General features: G+C 37.7%; 1 protein-coding gene across 1 annotated transcript in view; it reads right to left on the minus strand.

The window, feature by feature from the left end:
• The window catches only part of LOC126235702 (hexosaminidase D-like), a 237332-nt gene that overhangs the window by 24209 nt on the left and 196836 nt on the right, over window positions 1-16287 (minus strand). The window contains exon 10 of the mRNA XM_049944457.1: window positions 8042-8128. Within this exon, the coding sequence (XP_049800414.1) occupies window positions 8042-8128 (87 nt within the window). The remainder of the gene's footprint in view (window positions 1-8041; window positions 8129-16287) is intronic.

The following is a 16287-nucleotide window of genomic DNA, read 5'->3' on the forward strand; positions in this document are numbered from 1 at the left end:
GAACAGCACAAGACAGTCCCGGGATTGCAGGAGTGGGAATTATCCTCAATAAAGAGATGGGGTTAAGAGTAAAAGGATTTGTTCAACATAGTGAGAGGATAATTTATGTCCGATTGGAAACTAAACCAAGAGACACAATCATAATCCAAGTATACATGCCAACTACGAGGCACAAGGATGATGAAATCAACATGATGTATGACCACCTTGAAGAAGTAATTGGCAGAATTAAAGGAGCTGAAAACCTTGTCATCATGGGAGATATGAATGCCGTTGTTGGGGAAGGTAAAGAAGAGGATGTGGCAGGGAATTTTGGATTAGGATTAAGAAATGAAAGAGGGGATAAACTTGTAGAATTCTGCCAAAGAAATAAACTTTGCATTACAAATACCTTCTTTAATCATCATCCAAAAAGATGATATACTTGGAAAATGCCTGGTGACATTAACAGATACCAAATTGACTTCATTTTAGTGAAGCAAAGATTTAAAAACCAAGTTAAGGACAGCAGATTATATCCAGGCTGTGATGTGGAAAGTGACCACATACTCGTTATGATGACGACTGAACTAAAATTCAAGACCATTAAAAGAAGAAGTACATGTAAATGGGATTTGACAAACCTGAAAAACAAAAATACACTGAAGCACTATCAACTAGAAACAGACAAGAAAACAAATACACAGGGCTGCAATGACATCCAAAGCAGCTGGGAAAAAATAAAAACTGGTATTTTAGAAGCAGCAGAAGAAGTAACAGGAAAAGAAAGGACAGAGAAAAGGAAGGAATGGATCACTAATGACCTACTAAATATGATGGAAGAAAGAAGGAAATTAAAAAATTCTGTGAAGAAGGAAGACCAAGAGAAATACAAGAGTCTGAAAAACAGAATCAACAGAGAGGCAAAACAAGCAAGAGAAAAATACCTCGATGATCTCTGTATTTCAGTTGAGGACAACATGACCAAGGGAAATATCGACAAGGCCTACAAATGTGTGAGACATTGCTTTGGAGACAGAAGAAACAAATGTAGGGCTGTGATGGATGAAAATGGCAATATGTTGGATGATGATGATGATGAAGTTGCAAGAAGATGGAAACAATATATAGGAAAACTGTACGGCGGACCAGACCTGTCTGAAAACATCATGGAAGAAGAAACAGAAGTAGATGCACACAACATAGGTGAACCTATATTAAAGGTAGAGTTTGAACTAGCTCTGAAAAAATTGAAAAACAACAAATCGCCTGGTATAGACAATATCCCAGCCAAACTTCTGAAATTTGGAGGAGCAAAACTGAATCAGGAGTTGTATAATCTTGTTTTCAACATGTACGAGCAGGGTAAAATTCCTACAGACTTTGAGAAAAACATTATGGTCCCCATTCCAAAGAAGGCAAATGCTACAAGATGTGAAAATTATAGGACACTCAGCCTAGTTACTCACGCCTCTAAAATATTAACCTCAATTATCCTAAAACGCATAGAACAAAAAGTCGAAGCTACACTCTCCCAAGACCAGTTTGGATTCCAGAAAGATAGAGGAACCAGAGAAGCAATATTTGCTCTAAAACTAATAATAGAGAAACGATTAGATAAGAACCTGAAAACATACATAGCTTTCGTAGATGTAGAGAAAGCCTTTGATAATGTTAAATGGGATAAGTTGTATGAGGTACTCAAAAAAGTAGGAATAGACCATAAAGATAGAAAAATGATATGGAACCTGTACAAAAACGAAACTGCAGTTATCCGTGGATGGACAAAACAAGAAGAGGTGCAGATACGGAAAGGTGTCCGGCAAGGTTGTGCACTATCCCCTGTTATCTTTAACGTATACATTGAAGAGGCGCTGAAAAAAGTAAGGGAAAATTCACGGACAGGTGTAGTAATTCATGGCCAACGAATAGATATGATATGCCGATGATATAGCTGTCCTGGCTGAAAGTGAAGATCTTGTAGTCCTACAGAATAGAATGCATAACGTTATGGGTGAAGAATATAATATGAGAATTAATAAAGCAAAAACAAAAATAATGGCATGCGACAAAGAAGATCAAGTGAAAGTCCAAGTTCATGTAGGCAATGAACTGCTTGAACAAGCTGATAAATTTACTTATCTGGGCAGTAATATTACCAGGGATGGAAGGAGCAAGGCAGAAGTGAGAAGTAGAATAGCTCAAGCAAAGGCTGCTTTTAACAAGAAGAAAAACATATTAACATCTAAGAGCATCAGCCTTGAAACCAGGAAAAGATTTTTGAAATCATATGTGTGGAGTGTGGCATGCTATGGGTGTGAAACATGGACTCTCTGGATAGAGGAACAGCAGAAGCTAAATTCTTTTGAAATGTGGTGCTATAGACGCATGCTCAAAATAAAATGGATCGACAAGGTCAAAAACGAAGTGGTTCTGGAAAGAGCAGGTGAGAAGAGAAGCTTCTGGAGTTTCATTGTTAAAAGAAGAGTGCAATTTACAGGCCATCTATTAAGACATAAAGGACTCCTGAACACAATCATAGAGGGATATGTCGAGGGAAAAAGACCAAGAGGAAGACCACAACTGAGGTACATGGATCAAATCGTGAAAGATGTGGGATGTAACACCTATAAAGAAATGAAGAGAAAAGCTGAAAGACACACAGAATGGAGACAAGCTGCCATTGTAGCTGTTGCAAACCAATCCTTGGATTGACCACTACAGAAGAAGAAGATTTCCAGAATATGCACATGAAGCTAATGTGCAGAAGCAATCAGAAAACATAAAAGCAGGGAAAAATTTATGAAAGAGCTAGAGAAAATAAAAAAAACCAACAGCTAGCTACTCTTTGCCAAAAGATAATCCACTGCCATATGTAAGTAGCCCTTCAATGTCACTAGAAGCATAAACTCGTTCTGAGCAAAAACCTAAACTAACTATGCCTGATGCAGGCATTTTGCCACTTGATGGAGAGGTAAGCTAACAAAAGTCTGAGCCTGATGGATATAGTGACTGTGACTGGAATCCGAGTGATCCTGGGCAATAGCCATATCCATTACATAACGGAGATAGAGGCAGAATTGTTAGAAAAGGCGTTTCAAACACTGATCTTAGAACATTTCAACAGTTGTAGGCAAGTGAAGTAGAAAATTAACCTATTATCACTTATATTCCAAAGGGTCTAACAATATTCACATTCATGAATATGGTGAAACTCCAGCTGCACAATGTACTGGTGACAATGAAACTTTGTACCAGATCGGGCTCATACCCAGATTTACACTTTACTTGAGCAGTTGCCTTAACCGCTTTGACTATCCAAGCATGCTGCCCGCGCAGACGCAAACTTTCATATGTCATAGTTTTGTCCACATCCTATACTTGCACAGATACTGTGAATCTCATACAAGGAGAGAAGTGTGATTAAAGTTTCGGACATGTTTATAGGCATGAAATACCAATTGCAGTGCCTGTGTTGGTTTGATGTACTCTGAAATGTCCTTCAGACATCCATGCATGCGAAGGTTTCTCACTAAATGTTAGGTTTGCTTCTTTTAGCTGCTATTATTATTATTTCTTTACTTTCTCAGACGTTAAGTCTGGTTGAGAATGGAAAGTGACGCGGACCTTGATCAAGCGTCACTTCCTATTAACTGTACGGTATGTGTTATATTGCATTTAGGAACTTTCGGGTAATTGAACATGTATCAATAATTACGGATTTCTGTAGTTGTATATATGTGTTTGGATGTAGCTGTATTGCATTGATGTACTGGTGGATATTGTGTGGTATGACTCCTGTAGTTGATACTATAATTGGTATGATGTCAACTTTATCCTGATGCCACATGTCTTTGACTTCCTCAGCCAGTTGGATGTATTTTTCAATTTTTTCTCCTGTTTTCTTTTGTATATTTGTTGTATTGGGTATGGATATTTCGATTAGTTGTGTTAATTTCTTCTTTTTATTGGTGAGTATGATGTCAGGTTTGTTATGTGGCGTTGTTTTATCTGTTATAATGGTTCTGTTCCAGTATAATTTGTATTCATCATTCTCCAGTACATTTTGTGGTGCATACTTGTATGTAGGAACTTGTTGTTTTAAAAGTTTATGTTGTAAGGCAAGCTGTTGATGTATTATTTTTGCGACATTGTCATGTCTTCTGGGGTATTCTGTATTTGCTAGTATTGTACATCCGCTTGTGATGTGATCTACTGTTTCTATTTGTTGTTTACAAAGTCTGCATTTATCTGTTGTGGTATTGGGATCTTTAATAATATGCTTGCTGTAATACCTGGTGTTTATTGTTTGATCCTGTATTGCAATCATGAATCCTTCTGTCTCACTGTATATATTGCCTTTTCTTAGCCATGTGTTGGATGCGTCTTGATCGATGTGTGGCTGTGTTAGATGATACGGGTGCTTGCCACGAAGTGTTTTCTTTTTCCAATTTACTTTCTTCGTATCTGTTGATGTTATGTGGTCTAAAGGGTTGTAGAGGTGGTTATGAAATTGTAGTGGTGTAGCCGATGTATTTATATGAGTGATTGCTTTGTGTATTTTGCTAGTTTCTGCTCGTTCTATAAAGAATTTTCTTAAATTGTCTACCTGTCCATAATGTAGGTTTTTTATATCGATAAATCCCCTTCCTCCTTCCTTTCTGCTTAATGTGAATCTTTCTGTTGCTGAATGTATGTGATGTATTCTATATTTATGGCATTGTGATCGTGTAAGTGTATTGAGTGCTTCTAGGTCTGTGTTACTCCATTTCACTACTCCAAATGAGTAGGTCAATATTGGTATGGCATAAGTATTTATAGCTTTGGTCTTGTTTCTTGCTGTCAATTCTGTTTTCAGTATTTTTGTTAGTCTTTGTCTATATTTTTCTTTTAGTTCTTCTTTAATATTTGTATTATCTATTCCTATTTTTTGTCTGTATCCTAGATATTTATAGGCATCCGTTTTTTCCATCGCTTCTATGCAGTCGCTGTGGTTATCCAATATGTAATCTTCTTGTTTAGTGTGTTTTCCCTTGACTATGCTATTTTTCTTACATTTGTCTGTTCCAAAAGCCATACTTATATCATTGCTGAATACTTCTGTTATCTTTAGTAATTGGTTGAGTTGTTGATTTGTTGCTGCCAGTAGTTTGAGATCATCCATGTATAGCAAATGTGTGATTTTGTGTGGGTATGTTCCAGTAATATTGTATCCATAATTTGTATTATTTAGCATGTTGGATAGTGGGTTCAGAGCAAGGCAGAACCAGAAAGGACTTAATGAGTCTCCTTGGTATATTCCACGCTTAATCTGTATTGGCTGTGATGTGATATTATTTGAATTTGTTTGGATATTAAGTGTGGTTTTCCAATTTTTCATTACTATGTTTAGGAACTGTATCAATTTAGGATCTACTTTGTATATTTCCAATATTTGTAGTAACCATGAGTGGGGTACACTATCAAAAGCTTTTTGGTAATCAATGTATGCGTAGTGTAGCGACCTTTGTTTAGTTTTAGCTTGATATGTCACCTCTGCATCTATTATCAGTTGCTCTTTACATCCTCGTGCTCCTTTGCAACAGCCTTTTTGTTCTTCATTTATAATTTTGTTCTGTGTTGTATGTGTCATTAATTTCTGTTTAATGATTGAAGTTAATATTTTGTATATTGTTGGTAGGCATGTTATGGGGCGATATTTAGCTGGGTTCGCTGTGTCTGCTTGATCTTTAGGTTTCAGATAAGTTATTCCATGTGTAAGTGTATCAGGGAATGTGTATGGGTCTGCAATGTAACTGTTAAATAATTTAGTTAGATGTGAATGTGTTGAGGTGAACTTCTTTAACCAGAAATTTGCTATTTTATCATTTCCAGCGGCTTTCCAATTGTGAGTAGAATTAATTGCTTGGGTGACTTCATGTTGCAAAATTATCACTTCAGGCATTTGTGGTATCATCTTGTATGTGTCTGTTTCTGCTTGTATCCACCGTGCATGCCTGTTATGTTGTACCGGGTTAGACCATATGCTGCTCCAGAAGTGTTCCATGTCTGTTATGTTTGGTGGATTGTTTATTTTAATGTGTGTGTTATCTATTGTCTGGTAAAATTTCTTTTGGTTTGTGTTGAATGTTTGGTTTTGTTTCCTTCTATTTTCACTTTTTTTGTATCTTCTGAGTCGTTTGGCTAATGCTTGTAATTTCTGCTTCTTTTCGTCTAATTGCTCTGTCGCTTCTTGTTGTGAGATTTTACCTAACCTTTTTCGTTTTTTTTCCGAGATTTCATTTCTTATAAATTGTGTTAGCTGTCCGATGTCTTTTCTCAGTTTTTCTATTCTGATCTGTAGCCTGTGTTGCCATGCTGGTTTTGTGGGTTTCTTCTGTGTGTTGGTTGGTTCTGATCTCTGTCTAGTGTGTATATTTAGTGTAGTGAGTGCTCCTATATAAACCAGTAGTTGTAACTCTTCCATAGTTGTGTTTTCATTTATTTTGTTGTGTATGATTGTGTTGATAGTTTTTATTGTTGTTTCGACTTGTGGGTTATTTGGTGGTCTATGCAAGAATGGTCTTATGTCTGTATTTGTGTCTTTGTATTCTATATATGTCAGCTGAAATTTTTCTTCTATATCTAACATGTGTGTCACTTCGTGTTCTATTTGTGCTTGTTCTGGTGGCTGTCTTGAGATTTCGTTTTCCTCTGATTGTTTAATTGGTGCATGTTGTTCTTTGTTTGTTTGCTCTGGGATGTTTGAGTCCATTACTGTATTTTCTTCTTCTTCTGATTGCACATTATTTTGTTCCAGTATTTGTTGTACTTGTTGTTTGATGTTTTCTAATTCTGACTGGGGTATCCTGTTATTTTTGATTATTACACGGATCTGATCAGCTAGTCTTTGTTCTGTTAAAAATTTTAATTCTGGGTATCTGGTAATAAATGTTGTGTATACTTGTGATCTGTATCCAGTTGTGTTGGTTCCTAGGTTTGTTGCTTGGTAATAACAGAACATGAGGTGTCGATTAACTTCATCTGACCATCTCATCCTCTGTCTTTGTTTTCCTTCTAGGGTGGTTGCAGGAAGCATATCCTGCAAAACACCTCTATTTGGATTTAAATCATTTTCCAGTTGGCTAGCAGTGTCGTTACCATTGTGGGCGGGCATAGGGTTCAAGCGTCGTCCCCGACCATGACGGCGCTTGTCCGAGGCTTCTTTAGTTCTGTCCTGAACCAACTAATCACACTAGAGGGGGGTTAGCCCTATTAGTGGTTTGTTCTTTTCGTCACCTTTTACGACTGGCAGAACATACCGGAGGCCTATTCTTTTCCCGGGCCTCCACGGGTATTATTATTATTATTATTATTATTATTATTATTATTAGTGTGTGTACTAATATTTTCATGTATTCAAATACAGGATATTCAATTAAAAAATAAATTATTGACAGTTCACTGTGCAGGCAGCATTTATTAACTGTTCATGTATAAAACAAAGCACTGAAGAATCAATATTTTTGATATTTAATTCCTGTGAGTTGAGAAGGCTTCACGGCCCTCACAAACGCTTCCCTGGGGACCCATGAAATCTATGAGTGGCCCTGATCAGATCCATGAATATCAGTAGTTATCATACATGTAGTGACTGCAAATGAGAGAATTCATAAAATAAATAAATAATGTGAATGTGGATAAGTGCGGATAGGTGGCGCTCAGTGGGAGTGTGGATCAACTGTGAGGCGTACCAAGACAGTCCATGTATTTGTGATGTCGCTGTGTCCTGGATGGAGCAATGTTTACCACACCTGCCAAGTAAGGAGGAGATCCTGGGTTTGAATCACACCCCAGTATAAATTTTCACTAGGCACTGCTGATTCCCCTTAATGTCCCACTGCAGCTGACAGCAGTGATCACCCTTTCATTTACATATAAAATAAATAAACTTACATGAGTAATCTGATGTAAGACCAGTCACTGTTGTATAATAAAATGCAAAGGTATTGGCAACAATGAAGTCATCTTTCATTTAGATACTGTTAAATCTCATATCTAACACCCAACTACAGATACTCACTCTGTAAATGCTGGAATAAGACTTTCAATCTGCATTGGATTGGTGAGTCCATGCTGGATCTGCCATGGGTTTAGCCAGGTTTCAACTCTGAAACAAAAATAGAAGTACTTTTTGAATGTCTGGTTATGGATGAAAATCAAACTAAATATCTGTGGCTTATTGGTTACAGTAGCTAGCTACTGATGCACAGTCACAAATTCAGTTCAGGGTGAGCAATCAGGAAATGGGGTCCACTAAACTTCACGAGGCTAAATCAGAAAAGTTTGATAAAATGAGAAAATGAGTAGCAAAATAGGCATGCAAAGTTATGTCAAATGAAAATGGTTGCACCAGACAGTGAGTCAAATGACATTTACTTTATTTTAAATACAAATAATTATTTTTTCAGTAGGTATGGTGACTTGCATGGCCAAAGTCATAATTTGCTACAGTAAAATATTAATTCAGATTACTATGAAAAGGAAAATTGCTACTCACCTTATAGCAGAGATACTGAATAGCAGATAGGCACAACAAAAAGACTTTCACAAATGAAGCTTTCGGCCAGCAAGGCCTTCGGTAAAAACAGATGTCACCACTGATTCTGCTTTATGTCCCACTGCAGCTGACGGCAGTAATCACCCTTTCATTTACATATAAAATAAATAAACGTACACGCGTAATCTGATGTAAGGCCTTTCAGCGTTGTATAAGAAAACGCAAAGGTATTGGCAACGATGACAGTGACCCTTCATTTAGATACTGTTAAATCTCAAATCTAACACCAACTAAAGATACTCACCCTGTAAATGCTGGAATAAGACTTTCAATCTGCTCTCTCTCTCTCTCTCTCTCTCTCTAACACACACACACACACACACACACACACACACACACACACACACACAAAATGCAACTCACACATATGACAGCAGTCTCAGGCAACTGAAACCACATTGCAAGCAGCAGCACATGTGCATGATGGGAGTGGTGACTGGGTGGGGGTAAGGAGGAGGCTGGGGTGGGGAGTGGGAGGGATAGTAGGGTAGGGGTAGCAGTCAGTGAAGTGCTGCAGGTTAGATAGAGAACCGGCTACTGAATGACCAAATGGAATTTTCTTTCTCATCACTTCTGGATACCGTCAGAACAGCTAAAGTGTTGATTTCTTCTGCTTCCCCAAATACCCTGTATTTTTCAATTATATACCTTGCACCAAAAATTCCATTCTTAAATATAGTGAAACTTAATGAAACAAGCTTGACTAGCATGTAATAACCACTACCTTGTTGTCAATATTGTGTTTTGTGTTATACTGTGTTATATTATGAGAAAGTCTTTATTTAACCTTTAATCTATTTAACTAATTGTCAATATTGTCTGGATGATTAAAAAAAATTGTCCTGTGCTCTTACAGGAAACAGTACTGATCAAAACTAGAAAAAAATGTCCATAAACAAATACTTGTTGATATATGGATCACTTTATTTGTATTATGAATAGTCAGTACTCAGTAGTGTATGTTTTCTGCCAGTTGATGTTCATTGCTAATTTTTATTGGTTGTGTTAGTCAATGTGTTTAGCCTTCACTGTGATGATGTGGTCAGACATTCACAACAGTCTCCTGAATCAGCCATCAGACATTGTCTTATTTTGATGTTGTGCTGGCATTAGTTGACAATTAGTGATTCCATGGAGTATGAACAATGTACTCAGTGATATGCAATCATAATTTTTCATAAGGAAATGGCAGACATGTACTGTGTCATGTCTCTGCCAACAGCATTAATCAACAACCACTCATAGTGTATGCAAACACCATCCTCAGTGTTGCACTACATATGAAATAAAACAAGAAGAGTAGTTGAGGACATACAGTAACATGGTATCCCAGTTCATCTGATCTTAATCCCTTATATTTTTGGCTGTAACACATTTAAATGAATTAGTGTATTTCACATGCATTGACATATTACAGGAGCATGTGTTCACACATGTGTTCAAATCTGATGGCAACCAGATGTTTATGCATGGGTTTGTGATTCTTTGAGAAGGAGGGCTGACGGAAATGTAATAATGAATGGCAACAAAAATGGGTACCTTCTGTGATATAATAGGCAAATGGGTATCATAGAATAGAAATACCCATATCTCAATAAGTACCTGTTTTAGTTTTGCTCTCCTGTAAGAATTACCTCCTCTGTTGTATACTGAAGATCTTAATGTATTTTAACTTGGTACCCAATCTTTTTCTGATGACTGGTCCAGACCACATCAGGAGATGCGGAAAACATATTTGAACAATCACATCAGAAAATGGGTCTGTAACCCAAATCCTTGATCACATAAAATAATTCTTTGTGAAACATAGGCAAGAAACTGAGTTTTTTGTGTCATTATTTACAATGTTTCCCCAAAACCAAAGGCACGTCAGTTAAAGCAAAACCTTTACACAATAACTGATACTAACAACCCAAATAAAATTAGAACAATAGGGGCAATAGGTCAAAGAGAAACTAGAAAATCAATTAAAGAATACACATTCAGCCAAATCAGTAAATCCATGCTCTAATGCTCTACAATGTGCATTAAGAATGTAATTAACTGTCTCAAAACTAAAAACCCTATTATATTGAAAATATCTCAAATCACTCACTTAAAACCTGTTCTTCACATGCAATCAGTATATTCAATCAAAACTGCGAAACATTATTATCAAAAAGATTTGTTTCCAGCTGGTTTTTAGTACAGTATTGTTATAAACTTTTACAAGAAAAGTAATAAGACAGATATCAGTAGTTCTAAACCAGTTTCACTGCTTGCTTGCTTTTCACTAGCACTGGAAAACTATTTAGTTAAGAACAAATAAAAAACTTCTCTTAAAATGAGTTACTTAGTCCCAGTTTTGAGTTACAAAATGATCTATCCACTGTACAAGTAATTTTTTATTAGTTTATAAACAGTCTGACAATTTAGTGTAGATGATGAATAACACAACAAGAAGAGTACTAAATATGTAAGCTTTCGGCCAGTAGGCCTCCTTCTAAAATAAACAACACACACACACACACACACACACACACACACACACACACAAATAAAATAAAAATAAAAATCACTCTCTCTGGCTGCTGGGTCATTATTCCATCATGGATTTTCCATTTTATGAAGTTTAAATGACAAAATATTGCCAGTAGGTACTTTCTGTTATCTGTTAAAAGTGATTCAAAATGTTACTTTAGAGCAGGGCCATGCCTGGGCCTGAGTGCTGAAGTGCTCAGCTTCACTGCGCATTCCCTGACACTGTCTGAGTGCAAGGAGGGAGAAGAAGGGAAACTACAAATGAGCCACATTTAAATGGCAGTTCAGTCACACTGCATACAACTTTGTTTTGTATTTCTCATTTCTCACAAATTTTCAGTATTATGTAATTATTTTTGGCACACTGAATACATAATAAAATTTTTATCTGGTGCAAACTGTTGGCATATGGACAGACACAGACAATTTAACAAATTTTTAGACTCAAGCTGCCATGTAATTACCTCTTATTTAGCTTCAAAAATGAAAAAAGGTCTCTAACACAGATGTGTCAGTTGAAATATTGTAGCACTTTTGCAACCTCATTACTGAGCCATGAAATTCTGCCTGAGGAAAGCAATGTATACACTCTGGGCAGTTCTAAAGTAAAATGATTTGTCATTAAAACTGGAACTATTGTGCAAGTCAGTTGCATCTGCACATGCACAGGGCACTTTCAATTGAAACGCAAAATGGTGTCAGAAAGAGCTCAAAAAGAGATTTAAGATTTACAGTGCCCACAAAACCTTCTCCCAAGGCCACAGTGAATTGTTCAAACATCACATTTTCTTTAATGGCAGTGAGCTTATGGAAGTGGAATGCATTTGTCAGAACGTGTCCCTTCAATAATGTGTTTTCTTTTTAAATGGATCTCCATCAAATCAGAAAGAAGTTGTTTCTCATCTTGTAATGTCTGACTGTGGACAGTGAGTAGTTAAGTCCACTTAAAATGTGAGGTCTCCAATACATTCTGGATGTTCTAATTTTTGTTCCTGCACTCATTTGTCATACATAAATTCAACAATAGCAGGTTTTAAATCGAAAATCACTCCAGACCTGCACCTTGACTTAACGAACATACTTTGCAGTAATATATAAAGGTCCCATACTCTTCATCCAGTTCCATCGAAAACTGCTGCAAATGACAGATGAATAATGCATGCAATGTCATAAATTTTACTATTCATACCACCAATGCTTGACATGCTAATTGCCTGGAAATTTAGAACTACGTGCTTCTTGATGCACTGGACAATGAATCCCATCTGTTGATCATTGGAATTGTAGATTGTATTTTATTGGTCCTGTTGTCTACATAGCAGCTTATGCATAAGACATTGGACAAGTCAAGTTATAAATATACAGGCTGAAAGCCATTCTAAGGCATACATATTTAAGCTTACAATAATACACTTTACACGTAAGTATTTATATAACACATTTCATAAATTTAAATATTCTTCAATGGAGTAAAAGTAATTGTTAGCTCTTTCATTGTTAACTGTTCCAGGTACTTCCAGGAAGGAACAAGCAAAGCCGATTGACAGGTCGGGCCTTGGCCTGCATGCGGCTGACATACAAGGCCCATGTGAAGTTTGATATGCAGTGGCTGGCCCTATTTCAGAGCAACTCAAATTTTAAGATATTAGGAATCTTGGCAGTATCCAGTTCTCATCTTTCCTATGTAAAGTGACTGCAGAAAGTCTTATTATGGAACTTAGAAAGTGTACATGATGCATCAGTGTCTGAAGTGCACCACAGGAACTGATATTGAGCCTGTTCTTGTTGTTGTTGTTATATATGAGAATAATTCAGAAAGCAAGGTCCAATTAGCTGCAAAATGGAAACCACAATGAAAATCAAAAATGTTTTATTTGAAACAATTAGTTACACCTTCCAGCTACTTCTCTACATAGTCGCTGCTCAGAATTAGACATCTGTTTTACCATTCTACCAACATTCAAATACCTTGTCATATAAGGCAGCCACCTATGCTTTCCACCAATTCCCTACGCCAGTCTGAAGCTCATTGTATGGGCCAAAATGTTGTCTTCATAGACAGCAGTTCGCTGAGCACAGATGAAAATCAGTGGGAGCCTAGTCTGTGTTGCACGGTGAGTGATCAAACACTTCTCACTGAAAATGCTGCAGGTGCATCCTCATTACCCCTGCAGTGTGCAGTCGAGAATTGTCATGAAGGAGGAAACGCATCAGAGCTACATTATGCGGAGATGCCAAAATCAGGTGAAATCTCTCAGGAGGCAACCATACTTGGTGGAAGACTTTATTTTCTAGGCATCTTTACATGCTCACTGTGCACTCAGAATTGAAAAGAGAGATGTGACACGATCAACGTGCATACTAGAGGCACTACCCAACACATCTCTACATAGATTCATTGAATTGTCACTGTGGTTCCATTTCACGATCAGTTGGACCCTACTTTCTGAATAACGCTGACACAAACAATCTATCATAGTATATCCTAGAACATGAATTAATTTTCTTGCACATGGTGCAAGTATTGTAATTAAGTGTAGTGGAGACACTTAGTGCCAGAAAAGGTAGATGAAATTCTCTTGAAAATTATTAACTGGTTCTCAGCAAATAGTTTGTTCCTAGACTGAGATAATACATATAACATGGATTATACAGGGTGATTCAAAAAGAATACCACAACTTTAAAAATGTGTATTTAATGAAAGAAACATAATATAACCTTCTGTTATACATCATTACAAAGAGTATTTAAAAAGGTTTTTTTTTCACTCAAAAACAAGTTCAGAGATGTTCAATATGGCCCCCTCCAGACACTCGAGCAATATCAACCCGATACTCCAACTCGTTCCACACTCTCTGTAGCATATCAGGCGTAACAGTTTGGATAGCTGCTGTTATTTCTCGTTTCAAATCATCAATGGTGGCTGGGAGAGGTGGCCGAAACACCATATCCTTACCATACCCCCATAAGAAAAAATCGCAGGGGGTAAGATCAGGGCTTCTTGGAGGCCAGTGATGAAGTGCTCTGTCACGGGCTGCCTGGCGGCAGTGCTTGAACCAATTTCAGACGATAAGGTTTCATAACTAACCTTTTTCGTAGGACTCTCCATACAGTTGATTGTGGAATTTGCAGCTCTCTGCTAGCTCTGCGAGTCGATTTTCCTGGGCTGCGAACAAATGCTTGCTGGATGCGTGCTACATTTTCATCACTCGTTCTCGGCCGTCCAGAACTTTTCCCTTTGCACAAACACCCATTCTCTGTAAACTGTTTATACCAACGTTTAATACACCACCTATCAGGAGGTTTAACACCATACTTCGTTCGAAATTCACGCTGAACAACTGTCGTCGATTCACTTCTGCCGTACTCAATAACACAAGAAGCTTTCTGTTGAGCGGTCGCCATCTTAGCATCAACTGACGCTGACGCCTAGTCAACAGCGCCTCAAGCGAACAAATGTACAACTAAATGAAACTTTATAGCTCCCTTAATTTGCCGAAAGATAGTGCTTAGCTCTGCCTTTTGTCGTTGCAGAGTTTTAAATTCCTAAAGTTGTGGTATTCTTTTTGAATCACCCTGTATACTGCACAAGGTCTAATGACCCTTACAAATATAATAATGCACGAAAGAGTATCAATGAAACAGAATTTTCAAAATTCATGGGTGTTAAATTGATAAGAAACTGAATTGAAAGTCTCATTCTATAGATCATCTTTACAGCTAATTTCAGCATTTTTGCACACTGAGTAATAGCCAACATTATTAATGAAAATATCATAAAGTTCACTTACTGTTCTTTTTTTCACTCACTGACACCACAAACCACCATATTTAGAGATAACTCATCACTGCAGAAGAGTTCATTGTGTTGAAGTGTGTAGTAAGAAAATATGTAGTGTTCGTTTTAGAATGTTTTTGAGACAGTACTTAAAGCGTTGCGCAGACTGATTAAAGCCACACAGATCATTACACATTCACTCAGCTATGAAGTTTGTTGTTAACAAGCAATCGCAATTCAAAAAGAACGGAAAAGTTGTGAGACACACAACTTCGAAGATCTGCCCTGTACTAGTTATCTACAGTCAACAGCAACAACTGATGATGGCTGCCTACAAATTATGGTTTACAGATACCCCAGTCAGACTGTAACAGAATTGCACATGGCATGTTTGTATGTAACTAGGAGAGCTCTGTCAACCCAGAGAGTACAAAACTGTTTCTTCATGATCACTTTGGCCCACAGCACCCTTACACTCAACAGTACAAAACCCCCACCACCAAGGTGTGTGAAGAAGAAGAGCAAAAGAACACCTGGAATGGAACTGGGATAAGTGGCATCAGGTTCTCTTCAACAGTGACTGGAGGATTTGTCTGACACCTGATGAACATCACAGAAGAGCGTGGAGGTGGCCAGGTTCAAATGCTCATGTGCGGCAGGCAGTGCTACGGCTTCAGCAGAAAGTTGGGTCACTCATGTTTTGTGCTGGAATCATGTACACATGTCAGATACCTCATATCACTATTAATGGTGATTTGATGGTTTTGCACTACTGAGATGTGATCTTCCAGTTTCAAATCTCATGAACAACTTTCTCCAGGAGGCAGGAATCAATTGGATGGAATGGCCTGTGGTAACCTTAGGAGGGCTGCTGTCTAAAGTGAGGGCTGACCTTGAGCAGCAAGGACAGCATTCTAAGGAATGAAGCAACTTACAAAGAGGAAGGGGGAGGGGGGGGAGAGAGAGGGGGGGGGAGGAGTGGTGGATGGAGAGGTTGGGGGGAAGGGAGACATCAACAATAGCAACATTCCCTTGAATCTACTACATTCATACACACTGACAGATGTGCATGTGTTGGACAACTGTTGTGAATGTAGTGACTGAATGCAACTATTAATTCAGTCCAAACCCATGGTAACAGAAAAACATTGCCCTGATACAGTTCCTTATCAGTAGTCACTATATGCTATGGTTGTTAAACACTTTTCTGATAGGATGGGACTATAGCAAAGACATGGCAACACAACAACAACTAACAAACAACATTTACATGGTCCAGTCACATAAATGTGAACACTGCCTGTGTTTGACAACCGTGCAATAACCACTCGCAGACGCTAGGTGGTGGCACCGGCAGTGGAGGGTATATAAAGCATGTGAGAGGGATGCAGAAAACAGTGATATCATTGT

The sequence above is a fragment of the Schistocerca nitens genome, chromosome 2 (assembly GCF_023898315.1).
Source record: "Schistocerca nitens isolate TAMUIC-IGC-003100 chromosome 2, iqSchNite1.1, whole genome shotgun sequence".
In the NCBI taxonomy this organism is placed as follows: Eukaryota; Metazoa; Arthropoda; class Insecta; order Orthoptera; family Acrididae; genus Schistocerca; species Schistocerca nitens.